The sequence below is a fragment of the Mizuhopecten yessoensis genome, unplaced genomic scaffold (assembly GCF_002113885.1).
Source record: "Mizuhopecten yessoensis strain PY_sf001 unplaced genomic scaffold, ASM211388v2 scaffold8079, whole genome shotgun sequence".
Classification (NCBI taxonomy): domain Eukaryota; kingdom Metazoa; phylum Mollusca; class Bivalvia; order Pectinida; family Pectinidae; genus Mizuhopecten; species Mizuhopecten yessoensis.
This window is the reverse complement of record NW_018407368.1, coordinates 23,784-37,354: the sequence shown is the minus strand read 5'-3', so window position 1 is coordinate 37,354 and position 13,571 is coordinate 23,784. Positions and strand designations below refer to the sequence as shown.

The 13,571-nt window shown below is 37.7% G+C and overlaps 1 protein-coding gene across 1 annotated transcript in view; it reads right to left on the bottom strand.

The window, feature by feature from the left end:
* Nucleotides 1-2,650: 2,650 nt before the first annotated feature.
* LOC110454877 (sushi, nidogen and EGF-like domain-containing protein 1) overlaps nucleotides 2,651-13,571 on the bottom strand; it is a gene marked incomplete at its 5' end in the record, with an annotated part of 31,577 nt that continues 20,656 nt past the window's right edge. Inside the window, 6 exons of the mRNA XM_021504630.1 lie at nucleotides 2,651-2,830; nucleotides 5,352-5,433; nucleotides 6,339-6,505; nucleotides 6,923-7,046; nucleotides 9,251-9,345; nucleotides 12,069-12,182. Of these exons, the coding sequence (XP_021360305.1) occupies nucleotides 2,826-2,830; nucleotides 5,352-5,433; nucleotides 6,339-6,505; nucleotides 6,923-7,046; nucleotides 9,251-9,345; nucleotides 12,069-12,182 (587 nt within the window). The remainder of the gene's footprint in view (nucleotides 2,831-5,351; nucleotides 5,434-6,338; nucleotides 6,506-6,922; nucleotides 7,047-9,250; nucleotides 9,346-12,068; nucleotides 12,183-13,571) is intronic.

Genomic DNA, 13,571 nt, shown 5'->3' with positions numbered 1-13,571 from the left:
CCCCCGGAGCTTAGGAGCGGGGCCAAAAAAGGGCAATTTTGCTACATTGCTACATTGTTATAAACAATTTCTTCTCTAGAACTATGCACTTGATATGATCATATTTGGTTGGAAGCACTCATGGGAGGTGGGGATTACCGGTAAATATTGTACAAATGGAGGGGCTGACCCCCCAGGGGGCTGAGGATGGGGCCAAAAAGGATAATTTGGCTATATTGCTTTAAGCGAAGTCATAGATATCAACTATATTTGACTGCAGGTAGCGTCCCTAGGTGGTGGCGATTCAAAACAGTACTAATGGTGGCTTTAAATTGCTTTAAGCGACCTCTCCTCTAGAAATAACAGATGGATATCAACAATAATTTGCTTGAAGCATCCCTAGGTGATGGGGATTCAAAATTGTACAAATGGTTGGGCTGACCCCAAGAAGCCTGAGGGGTAGGGCCAAAAAGGGCTATTTTGCTATATTGCTTTAAGCGACTTCTTCTCTGGAACTAAGCAATGGATATCAACTGTATTTTGATGGAAGCATCCCTGGGTGGTGGGAATTAACAACTGTACAAATGGACAGGCTGATAGTCAGTCAATGCATCACATTCTCTAGCGTTTGTCAGTGAATTCGATTGTCAGTCAGTGCGCCACCTTGTTCCAGATTTATCTATGAATTCGTCGCTCAGTCAGTGCGCCACCTTGTTCCAGATTTATCTATGAATTAGTCTCTCAGTCAGTGCGCCACCTTGTTCCAGATTTATCTACGAATTCGTCTCTCAGTAAGTGCGCCACATTTTTTTCAGATTTATCTATGAATTCGTCTCTCAGTCAGTGCGCCCCCTTGTTCCAGATTTATCTATGAATTCGCCTCTCAGTCAGTGCGCCTCCTTGTTCCAGATTTATCTATGAATTCGCCTCTCAGTCAGTGCGCCTCCTTGTTCCAGATTTATCTATGAATTCGTCTCTCAGTCAGTGCGCCTCCTTGTTCCAGATTTATCTATGAATTGGCCTCTCAGTCAGTGCGCCACCTTGTTCCAGATTTATCTACGAATTCGTCTCTCAGTCAGTGCGCCACATTTTTTTCAGATTTATCTATGAATTCGTCTCTCAGTCAGTGCGCCACCTTGTTCCAGATTTATCTATGAATTCATCTCTCAGTCAGGGCGCCAGTTTGCCAAGGATTTATCAGTAAATTTGTCTGTCAGTCAGTACGCCAGCTTGTTCCAGATTTATCAGTGAATTTGTCAGTGCGCCATTTTGACCAGGATTTATCAGTGAATTTGTCTGTCAGTGCGCCATTTTGCCGAGAATTTATCAGTGAATTTGTCTGTCAATCAGTTCGCCACCTTGTCTGTTGTTTGTGTCACCTAGGCCTACATGTGGTGTATCTGTTGGGTTAGCAGTGTCGCATATCCAAGTAGGGTTCAGTACGTTGTTTATATGCACAGTTATGGACCTGTGTGCTTTGGTGTACCAAGGTGTGTGGCTATACATTGCTCGCAATAACTTGTGAATGAGTCTAGCTGGGAGATTTAGAGTTTGGAAGATTGAATGGCTTGCATTTAAATAGGTAAATGTGCTAATCCTGTCTTACACATTATACCCGACTGTCCTTGGTTATCGGGCAAGCCCCCTTTTATAAATAGTATATGTAATAGTCTGCAGTCAAAGATAACATGGCCGTAATCATATTTTTTGGTAGTGACAGGGTTGATATATTATAAACAATTTACTCACTATTATTTTGAAATTTACAAGTACTCCGATATTTTTTAAATACATATGATTCAGGAATTTTATGTACTTATCCTTCCGTTTCAACACTAGTTCAGATAAGTTGGAATGTTTACCCTCTTGACCCCTAGCATCACCTGTGCCCGTATTCATGAAACCGTTCTCATGCTCGAGCATGGATTTTGTCCTCAAGCTCATTTTCTTGTTCTGCTTATAAATTCATAAAAAAACACATTTTGTCAATTATTGCTTTCAATGTTTACCATTTACTATTTGATTGTTTGGCATGATTTAAGTGCGTTACAAGAAAGTTGGTTTGAGCACAGAATCCATGCTTGAGCATGGAAATGGTTTCATGAATTTCTTATCCTGATGTCAAAACCACACTCGGTGATCTGTATATGTTGATCGGACAAAGTATCTTGTAAGACGAACGCAAGACACAAACATGGGACTGCACATGCAGTTTGTGACAAAATGAATTGCATTATCTGACGTGGTCCTACACAGAATCCATCAGTATCCCAATAAATGATAGGATGATAGGGGTATCTTCATACTTTGGACCCTTAATGGAAATTATGGGTAATGTTTAATTCGCCTACGTGCGTAAAACAATTCTGAGGTATTTTTCGTGTAATTTAAAATTCAAATGTCACAATTAAGATAACATGCTTACGGCATACATTTTAAGATAACGTACGTTCTTGAATTCTGAAAATTTCTTGTGAAATTGAAATTTATCTTATATCCGATATTTTTGTGTTACCAGCCTTAAGCTTTCAACCAATGTAATAAATCAGAACAATAATGATACATATCCATTTTTTGTATGTATCATTTTGTTTAAAATAGTAACGAAAATGTTATGCGGGACTTCAATGTTTAGGTAATTAAAGTAACAAGTAGACAATTATATCAATGCATGTCGTTTATTGCGCAAAATAGATAATAGTTGTATAAAAGCAGAAAAAGGGTATAAAGAATATAAAAATCTGGATTAATATGATTATATTTGACAAGAAAGAGTGAAATTAAAAAAAAAGAATGTTATGAAAATATGGCACGGGTCTTTGTTGGGTATTCGTCTAGCCAGGTTCTTATGCTGAAAAATAAGAAGGAGACACTTTCAACAAAAGCTGTTAATACATATAGGATCTTAAATGGGTTTTCATTTCAAACGAGATTTTATGAAACCAGTCTTAGGAGTTTTTATTTTTGCGAGCCTTAGCGAGCAAGAATTCAAACTTTGAGACGAGTTTCATAAAAGCTCATATGAAATGAAAACAAATTTTTAAGACACTGTTTTTCACATAACTCAGAAAATTTTGACAGGTTTTAAAGTCAAAATGTAGAGGGTTTAATTAATCAAATAGAAATAGCCATTTTGTTGCGCCATTCACAATTAATGACGTCACGTCATTGTCCATATTATGACGTCACAATCGATTTCTGACTGGCACAGCCAATGAAAAACGCTCCAGTGTATATTACACTAGTGACATATGTGGAAATATTACACGGGCGAATTCACTGGATAACAGGCCGATTATGTGATAAGTTTTAATACAGGGAGACACAAAAAGCCATCGTAACATACAGAAACATGGTTGTGTATATAAATAACGAGACAGATTGTTCAGCAATGACTAATGACGTCATTGTGAATGATTTATGGCCCCTTTTGTGAAGTGGGATTATTAAAAATGTGAAGAAAAGTTTTGGTGTTTTTTGTATGAGGCGATTTTAGAGTTGGTTGTGACAAACAGTTCTACTTATATTACGTGATTGTAGACAACTAAATGCGTTTCCATATGGCGTAATTGTACTGTAAGATGTTCCCCAGTTCCCCTAAAAACAAGAGGATCTGTGCGACCTAGTTACAGTGCGGGATGTGCCTTATAATATAGAGTTGTGGAATGAATTTAAAGTTCTATCATTATCATCTTAAGACAAACTATTTCAAAAGGCCTAGTGTCGAGTCTAACTGATGTTTAGTACCAATGCAATTTTAACCCGTACAATTGGTTTGTGTTGAGCCATCCGTCGCGTTTGTTATTTGTAAACATTTCGTGTTGGTGTATCAAATGGGGAACACAAGCTTGGTCCAGAGGACCTAAGACTTGTTTCCGAACATTGAACTTTGGGACTGCTTACTGGTAAGTGATTACATTCTACCACTATTTCCTGACATTTGAAATATTATTATACACATACTTTTTTTCATTCAAAAACATGGCTCTCCGTTTTTTTGTTATCTTTCTTTTTTCAATCATGTATCTGTGATTATCTCCATTTGCATTTGATATTATCAAGCGTTAGTGTTTCGCTTTATACATGTATGCATGTTTGTCTCGTTTTTGTGTAGGCGACTCTAAACAAAGTAACATATCTTGTGACGTTTATAATTATTTAATGTGATGAAATGGATGATGGTAGGGGGATGATTGGCAAGTGACCTCTGTGTGATCTCTTATTCAAGATGTGACCTCTGTGTGATCTGTTATTGAAGACGTGACCTCTGTGTGGTATCTTATTGAAGATGTAACCTCAGTGTGATGACTTATTGAAGATGTGACATCCATGTGATCTCCTATTGAAAATGTGACCTCTGTGTGATCTCCTATTGAAAATGTGACCTCTGTGATTTCTTATTGAAGACGTGACCTCTGTGTGATATCCTATTGAAGACGTGACCTCTGTGTGATATCTTATTGAAAATGTGACCTCTGTGTGATCTCCTATTGAAAATGTGACCTCTGTGTGATCTCCTATTGAAAATGTGACCTCTGTGTGATTTCTTATTGAAGACGTGACCTCTGTGTGATATCCTATTGAAGACGTGACCTCTGTGTGATATCTTATTGAAAATGTGACCTCTGTGTGATCTCTTATTGAAGATGTGACCTCTGTGTGATATCTTATTGAAAATGTGACCTCTGTGTGATCTTTTATTGAAGACGCGACCTATGTGTGATCTCTTACTGAAAATGTGACCTCTGTGTGATCTCTTATTAAAGACGTGACCTCTGTGTGATCTCTTATTCAAGATGTGACCTCTGTGTGATCTCCGATTGAAAATGTGACCTCTGTGATTTCTTATTGAAGACGTGACCTCTGTGTGATATCCTATTGAAGACGTGACCTCTGTGTGATCTCTTTTTAAAGACGTGACCTCTGTGTTATCTCTTAGAGAAGATGTGACCTATGTGTGATCTTTTATTGAAGACGCGCCCTATGTGTGATCTCTTACTGAAAATGTGACCTCTGTCTGATCTCTTATTGAATATGTGCCCTCTGTGTTATCTCTTAGTGAAGATGTGACCTCTGTGTGATCTCTTATTGAATATGTGACCTCTGTGTTATCTCTTAGTGAAGATGTGACCTATGTGTGATCTTTTATTAAAGACGTGACCTCTGTGTTATCTCTTATTGAATATGTGACCTCTGTGTGATCTCTTATTGAATATGTGACCTCTGTGTTATCTCTTAGTGAAGATGTGACCTCTGTGTGATCTTTTATGGAACATGTGACCTCGGTGTATAAAAGGTCGACATGAAGAAATGTTTCTGTAAGGCGTTATAATCGTTAAGATATGTGACTAATGATGAATGGTTATACTTACAACAATCGCCTCTCAGTATTCGAACGTTGTCAATGGCAATAAGGTCGGCTGCATAGCTCCCCACCACACCAACAAAGTATACCTATAATAAAGTCACATCACTAGATTAGTACATGTCTCGCTTATAAGTACCGATAAATCTGATATCTTTCTTATCTAACAAAATCCTGTCATCGTAGAAACTACCGAATGAGACATTGTGTTAAGGTTCCCTGTCCCACTGCACGGTGGTTGTTCGTATACATAGTAGCCTCCCCTTGACTGTGATTTTGGTATATCTGTAGACATAGTAGCCTCCCCTTGACTGTGCTTTTGGTATATCTGTAGACATAGTAGCCTCCCCTTGACTGTATTTTGGGTATATCTGTAGACCTAGTAGCCTCCCATTGACTGTGTTTTGGGTATATCTGTAGACCTAGTAGCCTCCCCTTGACTGTGTTTTGGGTATATCTGTAGCATAGTTACACCTAGTAGCCTCCCCTTGACTGTGTTTTGGGTATATCTGTAGACTTAGTAGCCTCCCCTTAACTGTGTTTTGGTATATCTGTAGCATAATTAGACCTAGTAGCCCCCCTTGACTGTGTTTTGGGTATATATGTAGCATAGTTAGACATAGTAGCCTCCCCTTGACTGTGTTTTGGGTATATCTGTAGCATAGTTAGACCTAGTAGCCTCCCTTTGACTGTGTTTTGGGTATATCTGTAGCATAGTTAGACCTAGTAGCCTCCCCTTGACTGTGTTTTGGGTATATCTGTAGCATAGTTAGACCTAGACATTACCGTTAACCGGGAAGGTTGGCGGAATAGAGCAAAATAATTTAAAAACTCGAGGTTCTGGGTTCGAATTCCGGTATAGCATGATTGGTTTTGTACGTTCAGAACACAGTTCTTGAGTATATTTGTTTCTCGTCATCTTCATCAATAATAATTTAACAACAGGTATTTTTGATATACTTGAGTTGAGATAAACAATCACTAGTGATGTTACCTCAATGAAACGAGAGCGGATTCGGAATGTTGCGCTATTCCAATCGTTGCCTTGGTCGCCTGACTTTTGCCACTGGAGCTCAAAGGTATAGTTGTCAGCAGTATATATCTGAAGATAGTGATGTGCTCCTTTCATGTGGTAATTAAACGTCAGACACTTAACCTCATCTGTAAATATACATTGAATTAAAACATATATGTATTATTGATTATTCTTAAAGATAATTTTGGAATGGTGATTTTCCGTACGAGATATTGTAAAAAAGAGTAAATCATGACCAATTTACGCCACATACACATCCCCAATATGTAACACACATGCCGTTCGATAGGCATTTACTATGGACTGTATACAAATCTCAATTAGAAAAAAATAACTATTACTATCAGCAACTAAGAACGAATAGAAATGACTGAAGATCATTTTAGTATCTGCAATGCTATTATGTAACTTGGATATCTTTAGTCGTTTGCTTGTGTTCTGTCCTCTCTCACTTTGAATGATATCGATCACGAAGGCTGGAATCAAAACAAACGCACCTCAATACTGGTATTACACAAAAAACAAACTTGTGCAGTACGTACCTGGTAAGTCGTGAGCTACCAGCATGCCATAGGTACCGACGTCCTTTCCTGCGGTGTCTATGTACATGTACTTGTCCCCATCATAAGCGCTGATTGGAGCAGAACTTGGTATCGATGTAGAATTCTGCATTAGAATCAAAACTCACTAAAATGTATTTTATTTAAAACGAAGTAATGTAACTTCTTATCTGACCGAATGTTTTGTAATTTTAACTGACTCATTTAACTATGTCATACAGCCATGCCATAAATATGGTATTGCACGTGTATAATAAAACCGAAAGGTGCTGCGATTGGTCAAAACCGTGGGAGCATATTCCTACGCAAATATGCAAAATTTTGAACTTTATCAAATGATTTTTGTCTGATAAAGTTTAATGTATTTGCTATTAGATTATTTGGAAATGTCTATTTTGTCATTATCATTTTCATTGCATTTCAAACTGATCATTATTTAAAAATATAATCTGAAACTGTTTTGCACTGTGCGGAGAGACAATAGTATTGTCGGAGTACTGTGTTTTTTGCCTTTAAAGAGTCAACTGATAAATGTGTTTATAGTTACTTTTGAAATTATGAGTTTTATGTGATAAATATAATCTTACATTCGTGTCCATGTCATATTGAATTTATTAAACTTGTTCAACAATTTGATATGAAAATTGCCTAAAGGATCGTGTCATATGCAATTATTGAACTCGTTTAATAAATTCAATATGACATGGACACTCATATAAGATCCACTATTTATTATATATCTGAGTCAGCGAAGTTTAATTACACGGCGAGGTCTCCCTGATCCACTGCATTGTGTGTCTGGATAACGGGGAAACTCTACCATGTGGATTGTGTGTCTAGATAACGGGGAAACTCTACCATGTGCATTGTGTGTCTGGATATAGGGGAAACTCTACCATGTGGATTGTGTGTCTGGAGAACGGGGAAACTCTACCTTGTGGATTGTGTGTCTGGAGAACGGGGAAACTCTACCATGTGGATTGTGTGTCTGGAGAACGGGGAAACTCTACCATGTGGATTGTGTGTCTGGAGAACGGGGAAACTCTACCATGTGGATTGTGTGTCTGGATAACGGGGAAACTCTACCATGTGGATTGTGTGTCTGGAGAACGGGGAAACTCTACCATGTGGATTGTGTGTCTGGAGAACGGGGAAACTCTACCATGTGGATTGTGTGTCTGGATAACGGGGAAACTCTACCATGTGGATTGTGTGTCTGGATAACGGGGAAACTCTACCATGTGGATTGTGTGTCTGGAGAACGGGGAAACTCTACCATGTGGATTGTGTGTCTGGAGAACGGGGAAACTCTACCATGTGGATTGTGTGTCTGGATAACGGGGAAACTCTACCATGTGGATTGTGTGTCTGGATAACGGGGAAACTCTACCATGTGGATTGTGTGTCTGGAGAACGGGGAAACTCTACCATGTGGATTGTGTGTCTGGATAAAGGGGAAACTCTACCATGTGGATTGTGTGTCTGGAGAACGGGGAAACTCTACCATGTGGATTGTGTGTCTTTGTGTGTCTGGATAAAGGGGAAACTCTACCATGTGGATTGTGTGTCTGGATAACGGGGTAACTCTACCATGTGGATTGTGTATTGGATCATACAAGATACTTGTTGAATCTATTGAGACATTCACGTACTCTGTAACAACCCTGAATAATTTTATCTAAATCGAGGAATTCTTAAAGATAAGTAACATGCAAATCAATATTTCTGCCCTACTCATTTAGTCAAAGTGATCGAATTGTCGATGCTTTTATCTCACTTCTCTTGTTATTTTATGAAAGTTTCGAAATGAATTATCAAAGCGTTTGTTATGTCGTTAAAGATAGTTTACTGTTCATCGTTAACGATAGTGAACAGTTCATCGTTAACGATAGTTTACTGTTCATCGTTAACGATAGTGAACTGTTCATCGTTAACGATAGTTTACTGTTAATCGTTAACGATAGTGAACAGTTCATCGTTAACGATAGTTTACTGTTCATCGTTAACGATAGTGTACTGTTCATCGTTAACGATAGTGAACTGTTCATCGTTAACGATAGTATACAGTTAATCGTTAACGATAGTGTACTGTTCATCGTTAACGATAGTGTACTGTTCATCGTTAACGATAGTTTACTGTTCATCGTTAACGATAGTTTACTGTTCATCGTTAACGATAATTTACTGTTTATCGTTAACGATAGTTTACTGTTCATCGTTAACGATAGTTTACTGTTCATCATTAGAGTTTCTGGCAGTGGTACATACATCCTTATTGTGATGCTAGTTTAATCCAACACAATTACTTACTGTATTGATAATCCAGTTAAAGTAGTCGTAGTTTACTTGGGTCAGTGAACAGGTTTGCTCCCCATCCTCAAACGAGCAGGCCATAATTTCAGGATCTTTATCACAAAATGGCATACTGTTATTCATTGTTTATTTATGAAAAAAACATTTACAACGAAATTATCATAACCACAAACAGCCGTATTAAACACACCGGCTAATGTCCATGCAGTATAGTTATGTATACCACCGTATCTTACCGTACGAGGCGAATAGTATGGGGGTCCCGGCGGATTCGGGGGTGTCTTCTGTGACTTATGTTAAGGGGACATTGAAGAAACCACAACTGTTCTACTGTTCTCATAGCAACGCATGGCGGCTATTTATGTATTCTTCCCTAATGATTCCGTTTGAAGGTGTTTCCCTAATCAAGCATCTTCATATGACATCAGATGTGGCGAGGACATTAAACCCCTAACAAACATAACGATCTACACAGTTACCACAACCCAAACAAACATTACGAACACACATAACGATCTACACAGTTACCAAAGCCCCAGCAACCATTGAGATCTACACAGTTACCACAACCGAAGCAACCATTACGATCTACACAGTTACCAAAACCCCAACAAACATTACGATCTACACAGATAACAAAACCCAAACAAACATTACGATCTGCACAGTTACCACAACCCAAACAAACCTTACGATCTACACAGTTACCAAACCCCAAACAAACATTACGATCTACACAGTTCCCACAACCCAAACAAACATTACGATTTACACAGTTACCACAACCCAAACACACATAACGATCTACGCAGTTACCACAACCCAAACAAACATTCCGATCTACACAGTTACCACAACCCAAACAAACATTACGATCTACACAGTTACCACAACCGAAACAAACATTACGATCTACACAGTTACTACAACCCAAACAGACATTACGAGCTACACAGTTACCAAAACCCAAACAAACATTACGATCTACACAGTTACCACAACCCAAACAAACATTACGATCTACACAGTTACCACAACCCAAACAAACATTACAATCTACACAGTTACCACAACCCAAACACACATTAATATCTACACAGTTACCACAACCAAAACAAACATTACGATCTACACAGGTACCACAACCCAAAGAAACATTACGATCTACACAGTAACCACAACCCAAACAAACATCACGATCTACAGAGTAACCACAACCCAAACAAACATAACGATCAACACAGTTATCACAACCCAAACAAACATTACGATCTGCACAGTTAGCACAACCCAAACAAACATTACGGTCTACACAGTTACCACAACCCAAACAAACATTACGATCTACACAGTTACCACAACCCAAACAAACATCACGATCTACACAGTTATCACAACCCAAACAAACATTACGATCTACACAGTTACTACAACTCAAACAAACATTACGATCTACACAGTTACCACAACCCAAACAAACATTACGATCTACACAGTTACCACAACCCAAACAAACATAACGATCTACACAGTTATCACAACCCAAACAAACATTACGATCTACACAGTTACCACAACCCAAACAAACATTACGATCTACACAGTTACTACAACCCAGACAAACATTACGATCTACACAGTTACTACAACCCAGAAAAACATTACGATCTACACAGTTACCACAACCCAAACAAACATCACTAACTGATTTCTCCTTTTTGTTAAGACTGCGTCTTAATAATGTATTACAATGCCTTCTCCAAATCCTGTTAATCTATCCCTTTTGGGGACATCGGTAGCCATGATCGCCAACGTGCAGTCTTTTCTACTGTGTGCAATCAAGCGTGAGCTTCAGACCACTCACTCTCCCAAACATTTCGGTTCGATCCCAAACGGAAAAAAGTGAGTCATGTCTGATAGGGTTAGTTGTTATCCCTCCGATGGCACGGTGGTTTTCCTGATAAAAATGTGTCTCTGTCAAACACATAATAGTTTCAAGCTTGTTACGTACTAATCTTACTTCAAGATGGGTTATTTGAATAGTGTTTAAGGACTCACGATTGAATTCTGCATCATTACTCAGAATAACAATTAATACAGAAAACATTACTTTCATTGTATATTGCTTAATAAGGCAAACACATATTCAGTATATAGAGGGAGGAGTGAATTTTTTAGTTCAAGCAATAACCTCGTCAGAGAGACACTAGTCATGTCTACCTTGAGATAACCGTGTGACTCACTATATGTATTTGGGTACATATCAACATTTTTCAAAATGGAAATATTTACTCAGACAAACGAGCAAATCATTTGTAGGACAGAATGTACAAATGTATTATGATAAGTTGGAGGTGTAACTATGATACATGCTATGCTGCTATTCTGTAAATATTGAGTCAAGACAGATACATTCAAAGAATACGAAATGCTATCGTACATCAACAGAAAACAAAAATCACCCGAATATGCCACAGCTGTGTATATTTAAAATACAAATAAACAAATTTCTATAATGTCACACAAACTAAATACTGCTGACCTGATCGATTTACAATGTCAATTAAAAACAAGATCCATCGAAACGTCGAAACGTATGCAAGGCTAGTAACAAAAATAAGTCAGCAGGAGGTTGACGAGGGGTGACTGAGTAAAGTGACGGACGAATACAATTCATTGTTGGATAATAGTGTTTAGTCTCCAGATATAAAGGCATAACTTAGTTAAAGGACTGATCTTTACTCAATTCTACAATATAAGAAGTAAGCTCACATAGTAAAGTCATGGACTGCGATAATGAATAGTCTGCTCTTACCTTCAGTATCACACAAGCTACCCGAGAAACCAGCAGCACATATGCACGAAGAACTGCCATCAGATTCTGGTACGCAAGTTCCACCATTCTCACAGGGGTTGGGGGTACATGGGTCTATAAAAAATGCTCTTAGATAATTAAAGGATTATCATCCCACTTCACCGTGTTTTTTTTATATATCCAGTTACCTCCTTTCAATTTCGTTTTGAATATAATTGCAGCACATTTTATCCGAATCGATTTAGTTGACAAGATAGCTCTTTTATCTGTATATGTCAATCGGTTAAGTATTCAACTAAAGTGTATCAAAGGATCAAATGCGGTATGCCCCGTTATCTGCCCCAATATTCTGACATTCATGATTTTACAAATTTTACATTTTTATGATTTGAAATTATAATTAAGATGCATTATAGTTCTGGAAAAACTTTTGATTTTAATTATATTGTCTTGAATATAAAATCGGGATGGTTTATTGAGGCGCACGTACGAGATTTTCGCGAAAACAACAGAAATTTACGTGTACAACATCAAAATTAAGTAGGAGCGCAGTTTTGCTCCACAAAGATATTTTAGTTTTGACTTTCTTTGTGGAAAACAGATCGACTCCTTAAGTTTCGTTTTGGAGCACGACTGCGCTCATATCTAAAGATTGAAAAAATATCTCAAAAAGGCGAACCTCGTCCGAAACACAAAATGAGCGATGACTATAATAATCGAAGCGACGAGTTTATCCGGATTTTGTCGTTCCTGTGATAAATAATTCACACATATTTTTGTTTTGTAAAAATATTATTTTATACTTTGCTTATTTCAAAATGTATATTTAATTTATGTATCATATTTTAAACGTAAGAAAAGTAAAATTTGATAATGATAAAAAATAAGTTTCACATTTTCCGTAAATTCCGGACCTTGTCGATTAAACTACTGTACTCCTACCGCGGAAACGTCAACAAAGCGCTAATCATAACAAAGCTGCTCTTCGGCCTATTATACTGCAAAGAAGTGGAGTTTTCATCTGCTGGATCCAGAATACTTTATATTTGGTAGGTGTTTATTTAAAGATAATGTGTATGCACACAGAATATAGAATGCAGCTTGTAATATCGATGTTTGGTGAGTTTGCCAACTGTCCCGAGATGTTGAAAACCAGACGGGCAGACGACAGTTACTTGGCAAGTTTAAATGCCCAATACTAGCCCTAATGCAACCAAATATTACCTAATACTGTATTCAATACTACAAAATACTACCTTATAACCACCTTATATCGCCAACACATAAATTGTTTACTACGAAGGTGATGAGTTGTAATATATCTGCCGACAAAACGTCGTAAGGGGGGGGGGGGGGGGAACTAAAGACCAGATAGATGAAGAGAGTTGGCCGGAATATAATGGGATTAACCAGAATGAGTTTTTATTTTTTATTAACAATTTTCACTTTATCAAAACTTGAAATCAATCTTTTTGGTAATATGATTTACAAAGACTTTTTTTT